Source organism: Nyctibius grandis, chromosome 14 (assembly GCF_013368605.1).
Source record: "Nyctibius grandis isolate bNycGra1 chromosome 14, bNycGra1.pri, whole genome shotgun sequence".
In the NCBI taxonomy this organism is placed as follows: Eukaryota; Metazoa; Chordata; class Aves; order Nyctibiiformes; family Nyctibiidae; genus Nyctibius; species Nyctibius grandis.
Genome location: NC_090671.1, coordinates 13550394 through 13570571, shown reverse-complemented (window position 1 = coordinate 13570571; position 20178 = coordinate 13550394). Strand labels below are relative to the sequence as shown.

At 53.7% G+C, this 20178-nt stretch overlaps 3 protein-coding genes across 3 annotated transcripts; 1 reads left to right on the top strand and 2 right to left on the bottom strand.

Annotated features, from left to right (window-relative positions):
* The first annotated feature begins 252 nt into the window (after positions 1-252).
* Positions 253-4483, top strand: DIABLO (diablo IAP-binding mitochondrial protein). The gene is made up of 6 exons (XM_068412814.1): positions 253-324; positions 1172-1292; positions 1640-1771; positions 2487-2597; positions 2752-2848; positions 3825-4483. Exons 1-6 carry the CDS (start codon positions 278-280, stop codon positions 4037-4039), a joined length of 723 nt encoding a protein of 240 aa, XP_068268915.1. The 5' UTR covers positions 253-277; the 3' UTR covers positions 4040-4483.
* A 3508-nt stretch (positions 4484-7991) lies between these two features.
* Positions 7992-9110, bottom strand: B3GNT4 (UDP-GlcNAc:betaGal beta-1,3-N-acetylglucosaminyltransferase 4). Its single transcript, XM_068412862.1, has one exon. It carries the CDS (start codon positions 9108-9110, stop codon positions 7992-7994), a length of 1119 nt encoding a protein of 372 aa, XP_068268963.1.
* Positions 9111-9899: 789 nt separating this feature from the next.
* On the bottom strand, positions 9900-17288 carry LRRC43 (leucine rich repeat containing 43). The gene is made up of 12 exons (XM_068412941.1): positions 17193-17288; positions 16837-17112; positions 16468-16578; positions 16210-16349; positions 15452-15690; positions 14522-14700; positions 14013-14136; positions 13658-13797; positions 13408-13497; positions 12869-13117; positions 12276-12363; positions 9900-10060 (listed from the first exon to the last, which is right to left on the bottom strand). The coding sequence occupies exons 1-12, from the start codon at positions 17286-17288 to the stop codon at positions 9900-9902; spliced, it is 1893 nt and encodes a 630-aa protein (XP_068269042.1).
* Positions 17289-20178: the final 2890 nt, after the last annotated feature.

Below are 20178 nucleotides of genomic sequence, written 5' to 3'. Positions count from 1 at the left end.
CAGACAAATGCCGTTACCTGGGGTGCAGAGCAGCCGCAGGAGCAGCCCGGGGCGGCGGCAGCAGCTCCCCCCGCCGGCGGAGGGGCCGCCGCCCGCCGCCGCCATCGCCTCGCGCTCCGGCCGCCCTCACAGCGCCGCGCGCGCCGCTCCCGCCAACGGCCACGCGCCGCCCGCCCCACGTGCCCGCCCTCTGCGCATGCGCCACGCCGGCAAGACATCCTCGCCCCCTCCGCCGGGACGCGCTGACGTCACTTCCTGCGCCCCGCCCACTCCCAAGATGGCTGCGGGCAGCCGGTGGCTCCGGAGTTGGTGCTCCCTCCTCAGGTACCGCGGCGGCCCCGCTGCTCCGGGGCCCGGGGGCGCGGCGCGACCCAGCGGGGCGGGGGCCCAGGGGTCTTTCAGTGGAGCCGCGTCCGGGCCGCGGTAACGCCCAGGCGGCGGTTTCCTGGGCTGAAGTCAGCCTCCCGGCTCGGTTCCCTGCCTCTGGCCACCGCACCCGCTTAGGTCGCCCCGTGTAATCGCGGCAGCTGCGGCTGGAGCGGCGGCCTGGGCCACGGAGATGGCCGTAACGCGCCTCATCTGTCTCCAGCTGGAACAGCACAAGCAGTAGAGCTGTGGTACCCCCTAGCCGCTGGCGGTGTGTCTGTAGTTTAAGAGTGCGCCGCATAAAAGAAGTAAAACCAACCCGTTATTGTCAGAAAACTGACGTAAAACAAGAAAATTCTCATTACTGCTGCAGTATTTCAGTGATAGGCCCCAAGCCAACGCTTACACAACATTGGATGTAAATAAAACTGACTACAGGAGGCCCAAAATGTCACTGCATTGCAACAGTTACCAGTCACATTGCTCACCTGCCTGTACCATGTACCACTCCCAGGCACGCTTGTTGTTTTTCATTATTCTTGAATATTAACAATGTGTTGGTACCACATAAGACAAGATACATTTTCTCTCTCAAAGGATTAATAATGCACTAGTTAATGTGCTTGTCTTCTTTTCTTGCATTTATAATTAATATAACACAATTTAAAACAAACCTACTCATTCACTATTATGCAGTCGCATTACAGAAACTTGGTAGAGACTAGGTCCTTTTCTTCTTTGATACCGATTTCCCACCACATACTGGTTATTTCTTGCACTTCACTTTTGTTTCTTGCATTTCCAGACAAAGCTTCCCTGTTCTGGCCAATATTAGGAGATGCTGCCTCTCAGGCGTGAACGGGCGATGGCACCAAGTGGTGGGCACGGGGCTGGGAGTGGCCTTGTGTGCGGTCCCAGTCGTGGAGGTAACGTATCAGGAGTGAGATACGTACAGCACCCACTCGTTAGAAACAGTTTACTATTTAAAAACACTTGCTTAGCATTTTACAGGCTAGTACTTACCCTCAGAATTGTATCCTTCTTGGGGATCGCAGGTGTTTAAGCCATGTAGTTGTTAAGGAAATGAGAAAAACAATGTCTGCCCTCAATAATACCTTGCAAAAACAGTTGCCCTGTTTTACAAAGGTGAAACAGCAGTGGGAGTTGGGCTGTCCAACCTTGTAACTAACAGTGGTGCTTCTCCTTACCGTTATTTGTTACCAATAACATCCATAGGAAAGTAAAGATCACGCAAAAATTTCTTGTCTTTCAGAAACAGAACTCAATTTCTCTCAGTAACGATGCCCTGATTAAAAGAGCAGTTTCCTTGGTAACCGACAGTACTTGTACGCTCCTCTCTCAAACGACGTACGCGCTGATTGAAGCACTGACAGAGTACACAAAGGTAAGCTGAGAGATGACACACTTTGCTGGCAAGTCACTACTGGAAATACTAAATGATTTGGCACTATGCACCTGTTAAATCACACTTTAAATGGACTTTGTTTTTTTATGAATTTTAATAAAAGAAGTGTGGGGGTTTGAAGATGTCGGGTCCCTGGGAAACAGTGAGGCAGGGCTCACTGTTCTGCTACACCAAACATGGAAGTTATTTTTAGCTTTGTTACACTGTTGCTTTGACCTTGAACTTAAGTTGAAATGACCCATGTCTCAGAACTGAAGCTAAAGAAACTTGTAACACTTACTGGATACCTGCATACTGAGTAAGGAGGACACGCCACCCTGTATTCTTAGGTATTTTATTTAACCTGCTGTGCCTGTGTCTAAGGCCATGAACTTGAGTTTCATGAGAAGAATGGAGTGAGCCATATTTCAGTCTGAAACAAGAAGATACAGTTTTAATTTTATAAATAAGTGCCAATTTGCCTAAAGTATTTGCATTCCAGTTTACTTCCTTATTAGCACAGCAAGTATATCAAGAGATGCTCTCCACAGCACTACTGTAGGCAGACAGCAAATGCTGTCAGTGCCTCCAAAATTGCAGTGAACTTGAGAACAAAGCACCTTTGGAACCGTTCAGCAATTTTGCTAATTAACACCGAGACAACATCAGAGATGTACAGATTGTCACGTAATTGTGTGAAACGTTTCCTTTGCAGGCAGTTTATACACTGGTGTCTCTCTACAAGCAATATGCAAACCTTCTTGGGAAAATGGATTCAGAAGAGGTGGATGCAGTCTGGCAGGTGGTAATAGGAGCCAGAGTTGATGTAAGCAATCGTCTCCCTTCAGTCAGCAATCTGCCTCCTAAAACTCTGCTCAGAAAGCTCTCGTCTCGCTTGCTCCCCTTTTCACAAAGAACTGTTCAGAAGAGCATTCAGGTACTGTTACACCTAGTGAGGTAATACTTTGTTTTACTCCTAGATGACAACAAAACAGCAGGAGTACCTACGGCTGGAATCCAGCTGGATGACAGCGTTACGTCTTTCAGAGATGGCAGCAGAAGCTGCGTATCAATCAGGTGAGCACAAGCAGAAATACTGAGCTTCTTTTTCCCCTGGCATTTAGTCAGTATTTATAGAATGAGAACAGAGTTGAGAAAGAGACAGAATGTACCTTCAGTTACATACCAATTTACAACCAGTGCCTGGTTTTTAGAGATGCTGAGAACCTGTGTTATTTTTTTGGCTACAGGTCTAGTAGAAGCATTCTGAGAATGAGGCCTGGAAATTGCACATGGAGTTTAGATCAAGACCAACCGTGCCAAAAAATGTTTGAGGGAAGTGTTTAGTCATTTTTAAATGCAGTGTTGAAACACAGTTCTGGGAGCCACAGAAATAAGGCTGCCTCGGGGGTCCAGCAGGTCTTTCTCACTGGATTTACTTTAATAAAAGAGTAAGAATATTTGCCTTTCACTTAGGAAAGATACTAATTTTGGTCTTTTCTCCCCATATATACACTTTGACAAAAAGTGTAGAGACTTGATAGCTTTGAGATTGAGTTCTGGGCTGACTTGTGGTAAATCCAAGTTATTGGAGCAGAGAAGGGGAAGAAAGCGATGAATATACAGGGACAGCCTATCTCTGTGCCTAAAAAAGACACAGAATCTGTAGGAGCACGGGAGGAGAAGGGATTCAGCAGTGCCACAGACATTCCCTCTGCTGGTAGGTGCCAGGACAGGACAAGGACTGAAAGCTCCTGGCACACAATGCCTGGGCTGGGCTTAGTTCTCAAACCCGCTAGCACAAGCTGATTGCTCTGATGAGACACTGTCAGTGACCCAGTTGGGTGGGAAGAATTCAAGGGGGCAAAAAAACCCTCAAAGTAGCTTATTGTTGTTTAAGGTAAATGAACAGTAAATGCATCTGGCATCAGTATAGCCCAAGAGCCATCAAAACACTTAGCAAAGCAGATGATAATTGTAGACAATTGCTTCCTTAATTGAAGGTTTGCCCAGTGCTCCTCTAACCCAGTGTATTTAAATTATTGCTTTTCAGGTGCAGACCAAGCCTCCGTGACAGCCCGCAGCCACATTCAGCTGGTGAAGACACAGGTGCAAGAAGTGCGACAGCTGTCCCAGAAAGCGGAGACCAAGTTAGCTGAAGCTCAGACAGAAGAGCTCCTAAAATCTAAAGGAGAGGAGTCTTCATTGCCACAGGGTATCTTAGGAAGCACAGAGGTGGGTGAGGACCCTTACCTTCGTGAGGACTGAAAACTAAGTGTCACTGTAGAATATGTGACAGTCAATCACAAATTGAAGGATCCCAAACTTGCAAGTGTGTGATAGTGGGAAACTGCTGAAATAAGCCTATGATTCCATTTCCTCCCCCCCCCAACAGGATTGCTTTACAAATCAAGTCAATTCCAAGTATCTGAGAGGTCTTGATCTTGTTTGTAACTTATGTTTGTAATACTTATGGATTCAAGTATTTACATTTTTAACTATGCAAATGTGAAAACTGCTATCAAGGATAGCTTGTTAATTGTCTCTCTGGTGGGAGGGTCCTACCACTCGTTTGGTATGTTTGTGAGAGCTCTCTTGACGTGGAGGCTAACTAGGTACCAGCCAAAGAAGTGTATTTAAAAGTCATTATTTTTAACTGGTGAAGTCAATGATGTCTGTTAGGAGATACCTTTATTAAACTGTGCAAAAGCTTCTCATCGTGAGTGTGCCTATTTGAATAAAAGATTAAGTGCTGGTTTTTATTTGAACTTAAATGTTTGTAACAGAGCTCAGTCTGACAGCTGCATCGAATTACACTTAACTGCAACCAGGGGAAACAGTTGCTGTAGAGCTGAAAACTTTCTGTGGAGTTACCCAGGCTGCTCTTAGTGAAGTTTTGCTGTTCAGTACAGCAACCTCCTTCACCCCAGAGTCACTGCTTGTAACGCACCTGCCTTCCCCAGGAAGCAAAGGGAGATTTGATTTTCAAGATACTGTGGTTATAAACAAAGTAGTCGTGGCAACGGCCGGGTACTTCTTTACAAAGCAGTGAGCAAAAGTGAGTTTTACACAAGTTTCAGGAAAATAATCTTAATTCTCTCTTTTTGCAAGCTTAATGTTTCACTGCAGGCTTCAAAACCACAGGTGTCTTTCACTGTGTTCATTTTCTAATGACAGCTTAAGGGGAAGTTTGCAATATTAACTGTGTAGACAATGTAAACTTGAGCTGAGATTGCTTTGTGGGATAGCATCCACTAGAACTTTATCACTGATGATTTGAGTCAGTGAATCCCCATTCATCAGGTTTTGTAAGAAAACACACATTAATCATAGTTTTTTTCACCACAAAGTAGCATCTGATGCACATCTGTGTCGAGGTTGCTGTTACTAAATTGAGTTGTGCTTGACTAGGAATTTTTTCAGCTGTAGCAAAAGCCTTTCTAGCTGTGGCTCTTCTGCCTGCCTTTTGAACAAATGCAATCACAACTGCACAACACTGAACATTTATAGATTAAAGGGATGAACAAACCACCTTTCCTTGCTCCTGCTCCTCGCTGGGTGCTGCTGTATCCGAGGAGGATGGCACAGTCTGCAATTGAAGCTCACAGGAAAATGCCAGTGTCTGCTGTGCCAGTAGTCAGGAGGGCCCAAACACGGCTTTGGGCTGGAGCATTAGGAAAAAAACCACTATCATGAGAGGATTATTTGCAGCAGTGGCACAACCACGCCCTCAAGAGCCAAATGCTACTTCAGGTCAGCCTCTAACCACAACTGCTCCAATTTGTTACAGGCTGCAGTTTCAGAATGGCTGCCAAACCACTGACCCAAACGCACATACAGGTTGTGTTCCTTCCAGGATGCCACAATAACTCCACTCAGATGCTTGCATGGCAGAGACGTGGCTTAAGACAGATGAGCACTGCTACAGGAGCCTGCAAAGCAACTCATTCTTCCCCTTTCGGAGCCTGCTCCCAGCCCCCTTGTTGCCCCACTTCTTGTTTCTGTATAGGCCCCGCTCTTACTTCCCAAGACATGGGCTGTACCCACACATCTAACCTTCAGACGTGACAGGAACCAACTAGTCACTTCAGTCGAGTCAAAACAGGAGTGAGGAGCATGAGTGGCTACATATCGCCTCCAAAACGGGGTGGAAAAGCGTACCACACCTTTATTAGGAAGTGAGAGCTGCCTGTCGGGGGTTAGCCCATACACCTAAGCCCACAACAGACATGACATCATGCTCTACATTATGTTACTGAGTTTGCATTTGGAATCATCTAGTGGATCAGAAAAATGCTGCCACAGCAGTTCACAGGGTACCATGGTACCCGCTCTGTCCAGTCTCTTCTCTGGAACAAGCAGCGGTGCCCAGAGAACAGTGCCCGGAAACCAGGTTTTGCTGCTGATCCTCAGCCTTGTTTACAAAGCCAACTTAGCTGAAACTACGAGTAGACAACTTCTCAGGTAGGGCTAATACAGCTAATTAATCCCTGTTTGGGCTGTAGTGAGAAGACGCAGTAGCAGCTCATACAAGACCACATTGAGGATGGACACACACACACACCCCCCCAGATCACCCTTGGAAGAGCAATTTTTCACACAACCACGTACTCAAATCCAGCACAGAAACAGCTTGTGAGAGTGGAAACTCCTGCCACAAGAGCCTGGCTAAGCTAGAACTACACCAGGTGCTTTAGAAAGCCAAGGCAGCAAGGGACCAAACAAGGACCAGCGGCACTGCCAGGAGTCCCTCAGCCTGATGTCGTACAGCACTGCACCACCAGGCTGGATGGCAGGGCAGCCAGCCTGCCCCGAGAGCTCATCACACCCCTGGCCTCAGGATGTCCTCAGTCTCTGTAGTACAAGCAAGGACCTCCTGGAAGCACTTTCCAGGCACCTCTAAAAGCTCCCGCTCACATCTGGTGGGCGGTGAACGCTGGGCAGCTGCCACTAGACAGCAACAACAACAGCACAACACAAATTGCTCCGATTTCTGTAATCACACACTTCCTCTCTACCCTCTACCTTTTTATAAAGTTTCCAGGCTGCTTCCTGCTCACACACAGCACAGCAGCTTCTGAGCTAGCAGCAAAACACCCTGAAGCTGATAAGCTTCATAAGTCTCACTGAATCTTAGTGTCACATTTGGTCTTTCCTCAAATTGTCGACTCCAGCGTGCTCATAGATTCATCGCTTCTGTATCTCTACATCTTGTCTGGACAGGGGCAAAGAACAAGCTCACAGCAAAGAAGTTTTTGCTCACAGCAAAGGAAGTGGCAAGTTTCCATTTCCACGTAACCTTTAGATCTTTAATATCAATGACTCCTTAATGCAAATGCCCAGCACCAGATCTCAGACTCCTCTGGCTTTTAGTTCTCTCAGCCTTCAGAAGACCCAAGAATACTCCTGTGAAAACACTTTTCGAAACAGTATTTTATTTATACCCAACATTACAACAAAAACAAAACCCAAACACCTCCCACACATCGAAAGCTACAGCCACTGTAACTACCACTGTGATTATTCAAGACATACTACTCCTCTCAAACACAATCAGAAAGTGTTTGTGCAAAAGCTTCCAGTGCAAGTAAACCTGTAATAAACTTCTGTAAAACCCAAAGGGCTTGAGTCGGAGCCCAGTCCCTCGGATCATCGCGCTGTGTTAAGGCAATGTACTTCTGAGGCATTTTTTTTTCCCCTCCACTCCACTCCCTTTCTCCTGCTGCCCAGTAGGACCTGTGGGATTGCTGGCCTGGGGCAGCGGAGCTGCACTGCAGTGGTCCCAGCAGCACACACAGGCCTTTCTTCCACCCTTTCAAGGAATCTCAAGTGCTCTGTCACTCAGTCGCCATCATTACCTTTCCTGCACAAGACTCAATTTGGCCGGTGGTCAGACACCAGCCTCGGTGTTGCGAAGCCTCCAGAGCAGGTGGCACCTCACTCACGTCCCTGTCACAGTTGTGACTTCCCCTGCCTCCAGTCTGGCTTCAAGGAACCGAGCAGAGTCCCCTGTGCCATGTCCCACCGAGCTACCGGCCCCATCCCCACCCCGTGACAATTCAACTGCTTCAGTAACCCACCAACAGAAAAAGACTGACTGCAAAACAAACCCCTATGGCTCAAGTACAGTCTGCTAGTCGAGGACACATTTCTACCACAACCTGATTTTTAGTTTAAAAGTACCCTGTAGCCGTCACCAGCCAAAATCCCGCTGTGCTCATCAGTAGCTTCTCTTCCAAGCCCTTCTGTAGTTGTGCGTTACTGATACCGCACACCTTATGCTGTCATCCTTTACCAGCGTCCACATGATCCACATCTCTGTCGGGTTTAGTTTGTGCACAATCATCAGCCCTTTGTACAAGCACGGATCAAAAGGATGGAAAGGTCTCTGGATCCCGAAAGTCTTAAAGCCAGCGTGGTTCTTTGGGGTCACTGCCATCTTTGCCAGACACATTCCCACAAAGACATCATCTATTGGGAAGAGCTCCATGTCCTCTGCGGTGCTCTGGAGGCGGCGCACTGTCTCTCTGGACATCACGTAGCCTCCTCCACCCGCGTAGAGAGGATAGAAGGAGGCTCTGTACATAGACTCTGGAATAAAGTATTTGACCTTGGTGTTCCTGATGGGCCGGGCATTGGCGATCACATCCCCAACAAAGAGATCCTGTTCAGGGGCCAGTCCTTGGAGGAACTCAACAATGTTGTAAGTGTTGACAAAGACATCATCATCGCCCTTCAGCACAAACCTGGCGTGCAGGCAGTCCTCCATGAACCAGCGGAGGAAATGCAGCTCCTTGAGGGTCAAGTTGAAGAAATTGTCAACAAAATCCCACTGCAGGATGTCATCAAACTCCTGGCTCTCGTAAGCCAGCAGCTGGTGCAGGGGCTGTGCCTGGATTTTGGCCTCCGAGAGCCCTAGAAGGAATACCAGCTTGATGCGCTTCCCACCGATGGAGACCTCCTTCCCCCACGTGTTCCTGATCGCCACCCGCCGATCTATGTTGATCGGGGCAGACTTGATGGCCAGCAAGAGGAACGTCTCTTTGCCACACCAGGAAGGCTTCAGCAGGACCGAGAAGTTCCGGCAGTGCTTGTAGGTTAAGAAGATGCGGTGAAGCTCTGGGAGGGCCAGAGAGGAGTTGGCAAGGGTCAAGTTTGGCAAACACTTGCTGGGTTCAGCATTCTCCAGAACCAAAGACTTCCGTCTGTGACTCGCTACATCCACTTTCTGCTCCGCCGCCGACGCTGCCAACTTTGCCTCTTTCTTCACGTAAAGAACCCACGCCAGCAGCGTGATGGACACGGCGTAAAGGGCGAGGTTTTTAACCCTGGGATACATGGCACCCTCCGGGGCTGCACGGAGAGGGACAAGCCGCTGTGAGCCAGACCCGCGCCCCGACGCGACCCACCCGCGCCCGCAGCGCTCCCACCCCGCAGCCGCGCAGGGACCGAGCGCAGGACCCAGCCCGGGCCCCGCCGGGACGGCCCCCGGCCCTTCCCCTCGCGTCCCCCCCACCCAAGACCAGGCGCTGCCGGTGAGGACGGGAGCGCTCGCCCCCCGGGAGGGCTCGGGAGCCCCCGGGGAGCCGCACCGCACCGCCCCCGGCCCGGGGAGAGCCCGCCCAGCCGGGGCGCGCAGCCCGGAGCTCCGCGGTGCCCCCCCGTCCCCGCACCGCCCCGGTCTGCGGAGCCGCCGCCGCCGCCACTTACCGGGAGCCGCCGCTGCCCCGCGCCGCCGCCACGCGCAGCCCGAGGAGCCCGGCCCGGCCCCGCCAGGCCCCGCCCTCCCGCGGGCGGAGCGGGGGGGTTTGCACCGGGCACCGCACACCGGCACCGGGCACCGCACCCTGCACATGGCGCACCCCGCATATCGCACATCCCACCCCGCACACCGTGTGTTGCACATCCCACCCCGCACCACGCACACGAGCACCGCACCCTGTACACCCCCCACCCCGCACCCCACGCACCCCGCACCCCAGCCCCTGCACCCCGCAGCAGCTCAGCAGCAGTCCCAGACAACCACGAGCCCCGCGGCATCTCCCAGCCCCGGTGACTCAGCCAAACCAGGATCCACGCGGCGTCCCCGCGGGTTTTATTTCCCACTCACTCTTTCGCTACGGACACATCACTGAGTCTTGCCCACCACCGTGGCCACGCTCTCCTGGCTCTGGGGACCGGCTCCCGCGGGCCACCGAAGCAGCTGCATCTGGAATTGAACCGTCAGCGGCACCGGCTGGAGCTCTTGACCCTCCTCCTGTTCAACAGAGGCTTTGTTTTTTTTTTTTCCTGTGGAAAGAAGTAAATCTGTCGCTGTCTTTACAGAGTAAAGCACCCTAAAAGCAGCAGCGCACAGGGGGGATGCACACTGCGTTAGCACTGACTTGTGGGCCTTGAGGGAAAATCTATTTGAATGTGGCTTTAGGTAAGAAGCCCACGAAGCATCTTTAAGCACGCAATCGATCTGGGTGCAATTTTGCTTTTTGCTGTTAAATTCCCCTATAATTTCTAGGAAAAAAAAAGATGCAGAAATAAATCATTCCAGGGATCCTAGAAAATCAAGTGTGGGGTAAAATGAGACCTTCATGAGACTACTTCCGAAGACATCCTTCCATGGCTGGGCAACTTGTTTGCTCGAGACAAAGCTTGCTGCCTTTCCTCTTTGAGCCATCTGGAAGGGATCCCAGTTCCTCTCAGAGGACTTATTATTTGTGTGCATTTGCCGACCGAGGGATGCAAATCAGCCTCAGCTCCCGGCTGTGAGAGTGCCGGTCCCCGCGGTGCCTCGTGGGACGCACGGCCACAGCAGAGCGAGAGCTGGGAGCCCATCCCCGGTGCCTCGGGGCACGGCCTCTGCCGCAGCTCTGAGGTGGTACACGCTATGCAGGTGATGAGCAAGTGCCAAACGGCCCCTGGGTGACTCACGGAGCAGCCGGGGCTGGCAGACACTGCGTGGAGCAGCCCACCGGCCCCCCCGGCTACAAGCGGGGTGCACTTGTGAGTCACGGGTCACAGCGGAGCGCGTGGCCACAGGACGCTGCCGGCACTGGGTGCAGCAAGCTGTGGGGGCAGCTGATTTTTAAGCACTATCTCTTTGCAATGTGCACTCGGTGGCCTCGCTGTGCAGCAGCCTGGGGAGGTGGCCAGCCAGCCTCCGCCTGCACGGGCGTACGGGGACACCAAAAGAGTCTCTGAGCTCTCTGGGTTTCCTGCATCAGCAGCGGTTTTCTGTGCACCCAGCACCATCTCCAGCCACACAACCCCGCCGCAGACAGGGCTCATTCCGCTCAAGCTGAAGGGGAGCCCTTCCCGTGCTGACCACAGGCACTGGGGGGGGGAAAGGAAGGCAAAAGCATCGCTGCTGAACTGCCCGTTGTTCACAGCAGCTCCCTCCTCGCAAGAAACACACGTCTTCTTGCAGGGAACAATAATTCGAGGAGGTTTTTTTCTTCTTTTCAGGTAGCTGGGAAGGCCGTCAGGCTCCCTCGAGTGCTGACACAGCCTAGGACTGCAGGGCGCTGGGATCCTCCCCAAAGACGGGGACCTCGCCGTGGGTGATGGGGCATGGAAAAGGAGCCCGGAACTTGTAGGGAAGGGGGTTAATTGCACTCTCAAATTAGCAACTCAATCTGATGCCAGAGCAGGAACACGAGGTCCTTTGGTAGCTTCGAGCGGTGCTGGGGAGGCCTGGCCCGCTCTGCGCTCTCCTTGACCCACGAGCAGCTTTTCAGCGTCACCCTGCCACCCACTTCCTCCTGCTCTTGCCTTACCCCTCCGATGTGCTGGCACTGCTATTTTTGTACTCAAAACAAGATTACTGGAAAAATAACCTGCTAGAGGCAGGGTGAGGTTTGTCTCCAGCGGTTTAAGCAACGCTGCTGGCTGAGCAGACCCTGAGCTCTGCACTGGGGACGCAGGGGACACCCGTCGGGGAGGCAGGGGACACCTGTCCGGGGTCGGGGTGGTCTCTTCATGGGTGACAGCACACTGGGGTCTGTTCCTGGCCCTGCCATGGGCTGGCCAGGGCACCTGGGGCTCTCTGGGCATCTCATCCCTAAACCAGAAAGAACAATAATCCCCTCTGCAAAGCGCTTTGAGATGCGAGTTGGAAATGGGATCGCGCGTCCCAGACAGCGCTGCCCACGCCGCCGGCCCACGCCACCAGCCACGTTTGGCAGCCGACACAGCGGGCAGCACACCTCTCACCCAACACTCTGCTTCGCCCTCCTCCCCTGGCAGCGGAGCGGGGAGGTGTGTGGCACCCCTGGACGGCCGGCAGCCCGCCCGCGCCGCTTGTTCAAGACACCGATTCAACGAGGCGTCCGGGTGTGGGTCTGAGCCGGCAGCCCCCGCAGTCAATGGATGCATTCACAGCGCGAAGCTCAGGACGTGAGTAAGCACCAGGGTGGTGGGGACCGGCGGCTGCCTCCCCGCCGGGCACCGCCGGTGTTTGCTCTCGCACCCGCCGCCCTCCGCCCGCCCAGCCAGCTCCAGCCTCCGTCACCTTTGGCAGGCGCCGTGGTTTTCTGGCTGGCCTGATTTTCTCTCTCTGCTTTGGGTTTTTTGCTCTTGTCTTTGCCTTTTTTCCTGTCCTGCGGAGAGAGATGTTTCCATAGTCAGGCTGTGTTGAAATTCACCGCCCGCGTTCAGGCCTGTGACAGCATCTGGGTCCCGTCACCGGGATTTAAAGGGCGGAGGAAAGCGGAGAGGGGAAGCAGGAGCGCAGCGGAGGGGCTGTTCGGAGGAGAGAGTCCAGGAAATAGAAAGTGTCAGTACAGCTGGTGTGTGTTGCCAGGCCAAGAGAGAGAGAGAGCACCAGAGGAAGCACCAGTGGTTGCTTTCACATTCTCAGATGGAAAAATAAACTCATCTATTTCCTTAATCTTGGCCTATAAAAAGCAGCCGTACTCGTTGCTAATATCAACATTAAGTAACGATATGAGCAGTGATGGGTGGTGCTTGGGCAGGGTTATTTCAGCCCCATTTTGCGAGGGATGGAGGGGAGGGATGCCAGGGCTGGCTGTAGGGCAGGACGTGCTGCACCCCAGCCTGCAGCGCTGCCCGGCCCCCGCAGCCCTGCCCCACCACCCTCCTCACCTTCTCCTCCAGACTTGGTGGCTGCACCGGCTGCTCAATGCTCAGGATCCCAAAGTCACACACAGTTGTCACCAGGTCCTCGGTGGCCAGCAAGGCATCCAGGGTCACCCTCCCGCTGCCCAGCGTCGTCCGAATAGGAGGGTCGCTGCGGAGGTTACATGGCTTCTTCTTCTTCTTCTCCTTCTCCTTCTTCTCCTTCTCCTTCTTCTCCTTCTCCTTCTCCTTCTGCTTGCCCCTGGGCACGGGACTCTGCAGGGCACCAGAGCAGGGACAAGCCTCAGCAGAGGGTCAGGGTCCCTTTATCAGACAGCAAGCAACCCCCGCCCAGCCCCTTGCCCACCCCTGCATCCTGACCGAACTGTGTGTCAAACCGCCGCTGCCCTCCTCCCATAGCAAGGGGGGACTTTGGTGAGAGGTCTGGGGTGGAGCGGCTGTTCTCTGACACACCAGACTGACCCAGGAGAAGGGCCCTTGTTCTCCCATCATTATTTTTTGCACCTCAGATGTTAATTGGACATCGTTCTCTCCCAGCACCCTACCTTGGCACTATCCTTCTTCAGCCTCTGCCCTGCCTTCTTGTTCGTGACTGCACTTTCTTCTGGCTCAGCATTAACAGGCCATGAGAGCACCTGCCCGGAGAGAGAAGCTGGCGCTGCAGGGGCTGGGACACTCAAGAACCCTGGCCCAGGGTCACCGCCATGCCGGGCTGCGTCCCAGAGGGAACACAATACCACTGCTGGGGCTCCCAGCAGCTCTTGCCCCTTTCATCCAGCTCTGCCACACGCTCACCTTCTCCTCCACAACCGAGACAACTGTTCCAGCTTCCAGGTAGGACTTCAGTCCCACTAAGTCCTTGGCGGTGTGCTCCTTCCTGTAGCTGCAGTCGATGGTGGCTGCCCAGGGCAGCCCAGGGGTGAAAAACACCTTTGCTGTGCAGGGACACAAAAGAACTCTGAGGAGAGACCTCCCCTTCCCAAGGACAGCAGGACCCCCAGGACATGAGCAGTGCCAAGTCATCCTCCATCAGTCTCAGCAACAGCCCAGCTGCAGCCAACACTGCGAGGGACGTCCTGATGCCACATGCCAGGAGGAGCCATAAACGTGCCCTGAGCAGTGGGGCAGGGGATTTACAACTCCTCATTACCGGAGTGGGCCTGGGGCTCCTCCGTGGCTGCAGGGTCCTGCTGGCTCTTCGTTACTCCTGCGTCCTGAGCAGAGCTGTCCACGTCCAGGGTGGCCACCACGGGACTCTGATGGATTTTTGTTACCTGGAACAGAGAGGGATCCCTTGGCAGGGCATGTCTGGTTGTGTCTGCATCAGGGGGCAGAGCTGCCTCCGAAATCCCATTCCCCAGCCCACCCTCACCGTGGGAACGAGGGGCAGCAGCCCCAGGGAAGGGGCAGCAGTCAGACTGGGGGCTGTGAACGCTTCCCCACATGCAGAGCAGCGCTGGGCTCCCCGAGAGGGACGGGGACGTGGGCAGCAGGGACCTGTCCTGCCAGATGTGGCCACCCGTGAATGCTGTCCCCAGAACTACTGCTGCCCGCGGCAGGTCCATTACGAATGGTCTCGCCCCGCAGCCTGGAGGCAAAGTCCCCCTTGCCGTGACCTGCCACTGCCTGCTGCTTTCAGGAGCTCAGTTAAGCACAAACCTCAGTGCTGGTATCGTCCTCGGTCTCCTCTCCCTCCGCAAACTCGTACATCACACAGTAGCTGTAGGTGATGACCGGGAACTTGGAGCCAGCCTCCAGCTGCTGATGAGCACTGGGATCAGGGACTCCCTTGATTTCCCCAACGCTCACAACCACTTGTGCTTCACTCCTGATCAGCTCTAAAAGGAAGACAGTCTTGCTGTGAAGCTGCAGTTTGCTCCTTCCACAGCGAGGAAGGTATGGAGCAAGCAGAAACCTCCAGGACACCGGTCCCACCACCTGGCATCCCTCCCTGCCACCCTCTGCTAACGCTGTGACAAGCCACTGCCACATGGGGTCACCCCAAAGCCACGCAAACATCTCCTGGCTTGCTTGCTTTGCCCCCTGGTTAACATTTTAGACTCCACAGAGCACATCCAGGGCATAAACTCATTGAGTAGGGGCCATCAAGAGGGGCTTTCCACCCCGGGTGTCCCCAGCCCCCTGCTCTCATCCCAGTTGGGGATGTGCCACGCTGCAGAGGTGGCACCGCTTTGTGCAGCCAGTGCAGCACCCACATAAGCATCTTCCCCAGTGGAGATGTTCCTCTTTCAGCAGCTTGAGAGGAAAATGCACCATCTGAAACCAGATGGTGTCCAGGAAGCAAAGATGGGGGCAGGCCATGACACCGCGGCTGTGCTAGGGCTAGGTTGTTCCTGCAATCTTTGGACCTGATTAAGGTTAAAACTACCTTGCAGGGTCCTCTGCCTGTCTCCCTGCTTGTACTGGTGGGGTAAAAAGGCACAGAGGAAGATCTCTGTTTGAGGACAGGCAAGAAGGAAGTCAATACTAGATCCAGAGTTTGCCCTGAGGGACTCCCAGCTCAACCACGATGAAACCACCTCCCGAATCACAGGGTCGGCACGGACAGGTTCAAAGGTGGAGGCTCACCTGGCTGCTTTGCCAAACCATGGAACTGCTGCCTCTCGTCAGGCCCTATGTGGATGTCATCGAGGATGGAGAGCTTGGGCAGGCTGTCCACGAGGAAGCCTCTGTAAGCAGGAATGAGAGCCAGCGGGTTCCCTTGGAGCACCAGGATGCGGAGCTTCTGCAGACTGGACAGTTGGGAGACCAGCCCCAGCAGATCCGTGAAGTTGTTAAAGCTCAGGTCAAGGGAGACAAGATTTGGCCTAAGGAGAGAACCCAGAGAAGAAGGTCAGGCAAACAGCATCCATCTGAGGATAGAGAGTTACCACCCTGGGTCAAAAGAAGAAACAAAAATTGTGTTTCCCCAGCACAAACTGGGTCAAACTGGGGAATCCAATGGTACAATCTCAGGAGGCCAATTCCAAATTCCTGATCCACATGGTCCATTGCCAGTCTGCCCCACAACTCAAAACCATGTTCCTTTAGCACCCATTAACCTTCCCACTGCACCATTCAGTGATGCAGCCTAAGCTTTAGATCCCTCCCAGGGCAGACTCCCAGCAGGGGCTTTGGGAAGGGCATGAAAAAAAGAAGCTGCCCAGGGACATTGGGAACTGTGGTGGGCAGGGTGTCAAGGCAGTTCCCCAGGTGATCTCCCCATTCCACACCTTGGCCACAGACCAAGACACCCTCTTAATATGAGCCACCTTGATGGCTTAAGGTCATCTGTTCGCATCTGCCCACCTCCCCTTCAGGAGCCCACGTTCAGCCTGCAGCGTTACCAGAAGGCTGCAGTGAGGTACTTGTCCTGCGAGGGGCCGCACAGCCTGTTGTATCCCAGCCCCAAGTGCTGCAGCTCCGGTGGAGGCTGAGCGCACAGGTCCCGCAGATCAGCCACAGCGTTGCAGCAGAGCTCCAGGACCTGCCCGGGACAGAGGGAACAACAAACACCCTTTGCAATGAGTGTTCCTGGTGCTCCCTCGAGCTGCTCAGCGGCACCTCCTTCCCCACCCTGCTGTCGCAAGGCACCGCTCGCTCACCTTCAGCGTCCGGGGCAGGTTGGCCGAGGTTATCCTGCTGATCTGGTTGGCACTGAGGATGAGCTCCTCCAGCCGCCGTAACTGCAACAGACCCTCGTCGACCTCCTCCACCTGCAAAGAGTTGGGTTTGGCCAACATGTCCCTGAGCCACCTTGTAGCCAAGGTGACATGGACATGTAGTGTTGATCCATGTGACATATGTGCCACACACTGGGTGTGGGGGGGCAGCAGCTCTACAATAATGGCATCTGGGAAGACCCTACAATGGGGAAGGTGTCCTTGCACCAGGGTGTTTTCCCTCCCAACAGGACGACGTGGTTTCCTGGTCTGGACATGGGTGGTGTTACAGGCCCCAGCAGCTGCACTTACTCGCTTGCCAACGATCCGCAGGGACCTGAGGACCTGGAAAACGTTGGAGCCACGGACGAGCTTGGGCGTCAGCACGGCCATTTCCCGCAGCTGCTGGTCCTGGGGGCTGCAGCCTGGTGGCAGGGCCCAGGGGCTGTGCTGGTCGCTCAGCAGCTCCATCAGCACCTCGGGGCTCTCCTCGCCCGGCGGCACGTCCTCCTCCTGCCCGGCTGGGTCTGTTCCCAGCCCCGGCCGGCCTCTGCGGGGGCTCGTGCGTGCATCGAAGCGAGACTTGTTCTGCAGAGAGGCAGAGGAGAGGCAGTGACAGCCCTGCAGACCACAGACCCTCCATGGCTGTGCCCCCCCCAGCCCCCTACCCAGCTGCCAAGGCCGCAGGGGAAGTCCTGCAGACCCAGGCGCCGCAGGTGCTCCCGAACAGCAGCCGAGACGCTGCAGCAGCCGGGTCCTGCCATCCAGCCCCAGCGCTGCAGGGAATTCCCTGGCTCAGCCTCCCTGTTGCTAGGAGATGGCGGGGACACAGAGGCCCTGGAGACCAGAGACCAGGCTCTGTGCTTGGGCTGCAGAGCGAGCCTGGGACAGCACCGAGCTCCCCAGACTGGGAATAAATCATTCTGGATCTCCCCCTGGGTTCTGGGGGCTGCTCCCCAGCGGGGAAAGAGCGGGCGGCCTCGTGCAGCATTTGCAGGGTGCGGTGTCAGCCCCGTGCCCTGGCCAAGGACCCGTGGCATGGCATTTGCCATTTCACTTATCTACATCCTGAGTGTCACTCAGGTTTCGGGGAGGAAGCAGTCAGGTTCTCGGTGAGCTGTAAAGGCATCGCTGTTCACTCACGTGGGGGGCAAGGCCGCCGCAGCAGTGCAAGGCCATCGGAAAACAAAGTTCACAGCTAAAAATACCGGCTCCTACACTTGGAAAAAGTAGATGAGCCCCAGGAACAAAAGCTCTGTCTCAGGTCAGATTCAGGTCTCCGCGCCCGGAGGTTTATTTGCTTTTTTTCCAGCTATAGGTGTTGAGGCAATGGCTACAGATTCCATTCTAGGGAGCCTACAGGGCAGCCTGTGTCAGCAAAACTTCACCCCGTGAATTGCAGATGCTCTGTGGCAGCTGATGGTTACGTGGTGGAACACTGAACTTCCACTCGGGCTGGGTGTTACAGGACGGATGCCCCTCTGCTCCCTTATCAGCTCAGCAGCTTATCACAGCTGGGTACGGGGAGGAAAGGATGTGCAGAGCATGCACATGCCGACAGATAGCGGCGTGGCACAGAGTGGAATAAGCAGGCAAACAGCTATCCTCAGCTCGGTAGAAAATGAAGTAAAACCTTCTAAAAATCTTCGAAAGAGCACTGCCAGTGGTTGAATCGTGTTTCATGGAAAAGCCAAGCTGTAAGAACGGCTGAGGGAGCTGGGGTTGTTTAGCCTGGAGAAGAGGAGGCTCAGAGGTGACCTTAGTGCAGTCTACAACTACCTGAAGGGAGGTTGTAGCGCAGTGGGAGTCGGCCTCTTCTCCCAGGCAACCAGCGCTAGGACAAGAGGACACAGCCTCAAGCTTGGCCAGCGGAGGGTCAGGTTGGACATTAGGAAGCATTTCTTCTCAGCAAGTGTCATTAGCCATTGGAAGGGGCTGCCCAGGGAGGTGGTGGAGTCACCATCTCTGGAGGGGTTTAAGAAAAGCCTGGACATGGCACTTAGTGCCCTGGTCTAGTTGACATGGTGGCGTCAGGGCAACGGTTGGACTCGATGATCCCAGAGGGCTCTTCCAACCTGGTTGATTCTGCGATTCTGTGATTCTGCTTGTCTTATTTCAATCACTGTTACAAATAACTGGGCCCCTTTGCCATCGGTGCTGCAGAGAGATGTTCCCTGCTCTCGGAGGGAGATCAGCTGCGGTTCCTTGTCTGTCCTCCCTGGTTGTACCCAACTGGGGCAGCTGGAAGGGGACTGGCAGTGCCTGATGCCCAACGGTCTCCTGTACGTGCAAGCTCACGCACCTTCCGCACATCTTGCAATGCGCTGTGGGGCACCAGCCAGCTGCACCTCTCTGCTTTTTTGGTGCTTCCAAACAAGCAACCCTCCAAGATCACCCTTCTGCCTGAAAGGAGCCATCTGAACCCATCGTTGTCTTTGTAGGGATGGTCCTAAAGAACATCCTGCACAAAGAAACATCTTTCTCTCTCTCTTTCTCTCCATTTTACCCCCAAATAATTATAAAAAACTCAAACAAAAAGAGTTGGTTCTTCTCCAGCACCCACTGGTTCTTCTCCAGCACTCTGCTGCACTGTCTGCTGCCTCACGCCACGGGCCACGATAACTTCTTCTTTCTTTGTATTATTTAGCTCCTGGGAACATGGGTCGTGCAAGAAGAAACGCATCCCTGGGGGATGGCTGCATCCCTCTTCTTGGCTGTCCGGGGCTCCATCACAGCACGTGGCAGAACCACGTTCAGTTGGTGAATCTCCATTATTGTGGCTTCAAGCAAAAAAATGAGGCCTGAAGTTACAGGCTGGTGGGACCTGAGTGCAACACGGTACAGGGTGAATGTCCGTTCCCATTTCAGTCCTCAGGAACCTGTTCAGCCTGGAGAATGGTCCTTGGACCAGTCCCAGATGCTTCAGAGCAGTTCATGCGCACACTAAGATTTTTATTTTCAGAGACAGATTATTTCACGTGGAAAAGAGAACTGATGATTTTGACACCAAGTTGTCTTCCTTGGAAGTTTTCTGTTGACTTGACAGATGTTCATATTTCAATCTGTTTTGGCATGGATGAGAATTCCCTGCATTTAGTTACTGGAAATGGAAAACAGCCTCAGGGGAGTTAGAGAGGAGGGTGACAGAGACGGGGAGGTGGGACCTTGGGCATCCTTTGCGGGGTTATGTGAGGGGGTCACACCTTGGGGACAGGGTCTTACAGACATCCAGCAGAAGGATATATGTGTTGACCTGGAGGCCTGACCTGCCTTGCACACAAGCCCCTCACGGCTTTTTCGTTCCCCTTGTTTGCCCACTCTAACATTGACCCTGCAGGAGAAGGTTGCTGGCTCTGGGGCAGCAGTGATGTGCTTGCATGCTCCAACCATGTTTTTTTAAAAAAACAACAGAGTTTATGTTCTAAATCCTACGTTTTGGAGAGCCCGAGGATTTAGGTGGGATGTCTAAGCCAAGTGCCCTGAACTCCTAGTCAAATAGATGATACGGGACACCATCTGTGTCAGTCCGAAACTGCACCTAGATCACAATCAGTGAAGACACATTTGAACCAACTTTTGATGTAATCTTTCAAAAAAGAAAAAACCCCGAACTATCACCCGCAAAAAAAACCCATGGAGGAGCCACTGACGCAA

Excerpts from the sequence above, each read along its gene's own strand:
- DIABLO (XM_068412814.1), top strand. The coding sequence starts at position 278 with ATGGCTGCGGGCAGCCGGTGGCTCCGGAGTTGGTGCTCCCTCCTCAG. Across the intron at positions 1,293-1,639 it reads GTGCGGTCCCAGTCGTGGAG|AAACAGAACTCAATTTCTCT; the intron begins GTAACGTATCAG and ends CTTGTCTTTCAG. Across the intron at positions 2,849-3,824 it reads AGAAGCTGCGTATCAATCAG|GTGCAGACCAAGCCTCCGTG; the intron begins GTGAGCACAAGC and ends ATTGCTTTTCAG.
- B3GNT4 (XM_068412862.1), bottom strand. The coding sequence starts at position 9,110 with ATGTATCCCAGGGTTAAAAACCTCGCCCTTTACGCCGTGTCCATCACG.
- LRRC43 (XM_068412941.1), bottom strand. The coding sequence starts at position 17,288 with ATGGCAGGACCCGGCTGCTGCAGCGTCTCGGCTGCTGTTCGGGAGCAC. Across the intron at positions 14,701-15,451 it reads TGGTTTGGCAAAGCAGCCAG|AGCTGATCAGGAGTGAAGCA; the intron begins GTGAGCCTCCAC and ends TCTTCCTTTTAG. Across the intron at positions 13,798-14,012 it reads GGAGCCCCAGGCCCACTCCG|CAAAGGTGTTTTTCACCCCT; the intron begins GTAATGAGGAGT and ends GTCCCTGCACAG.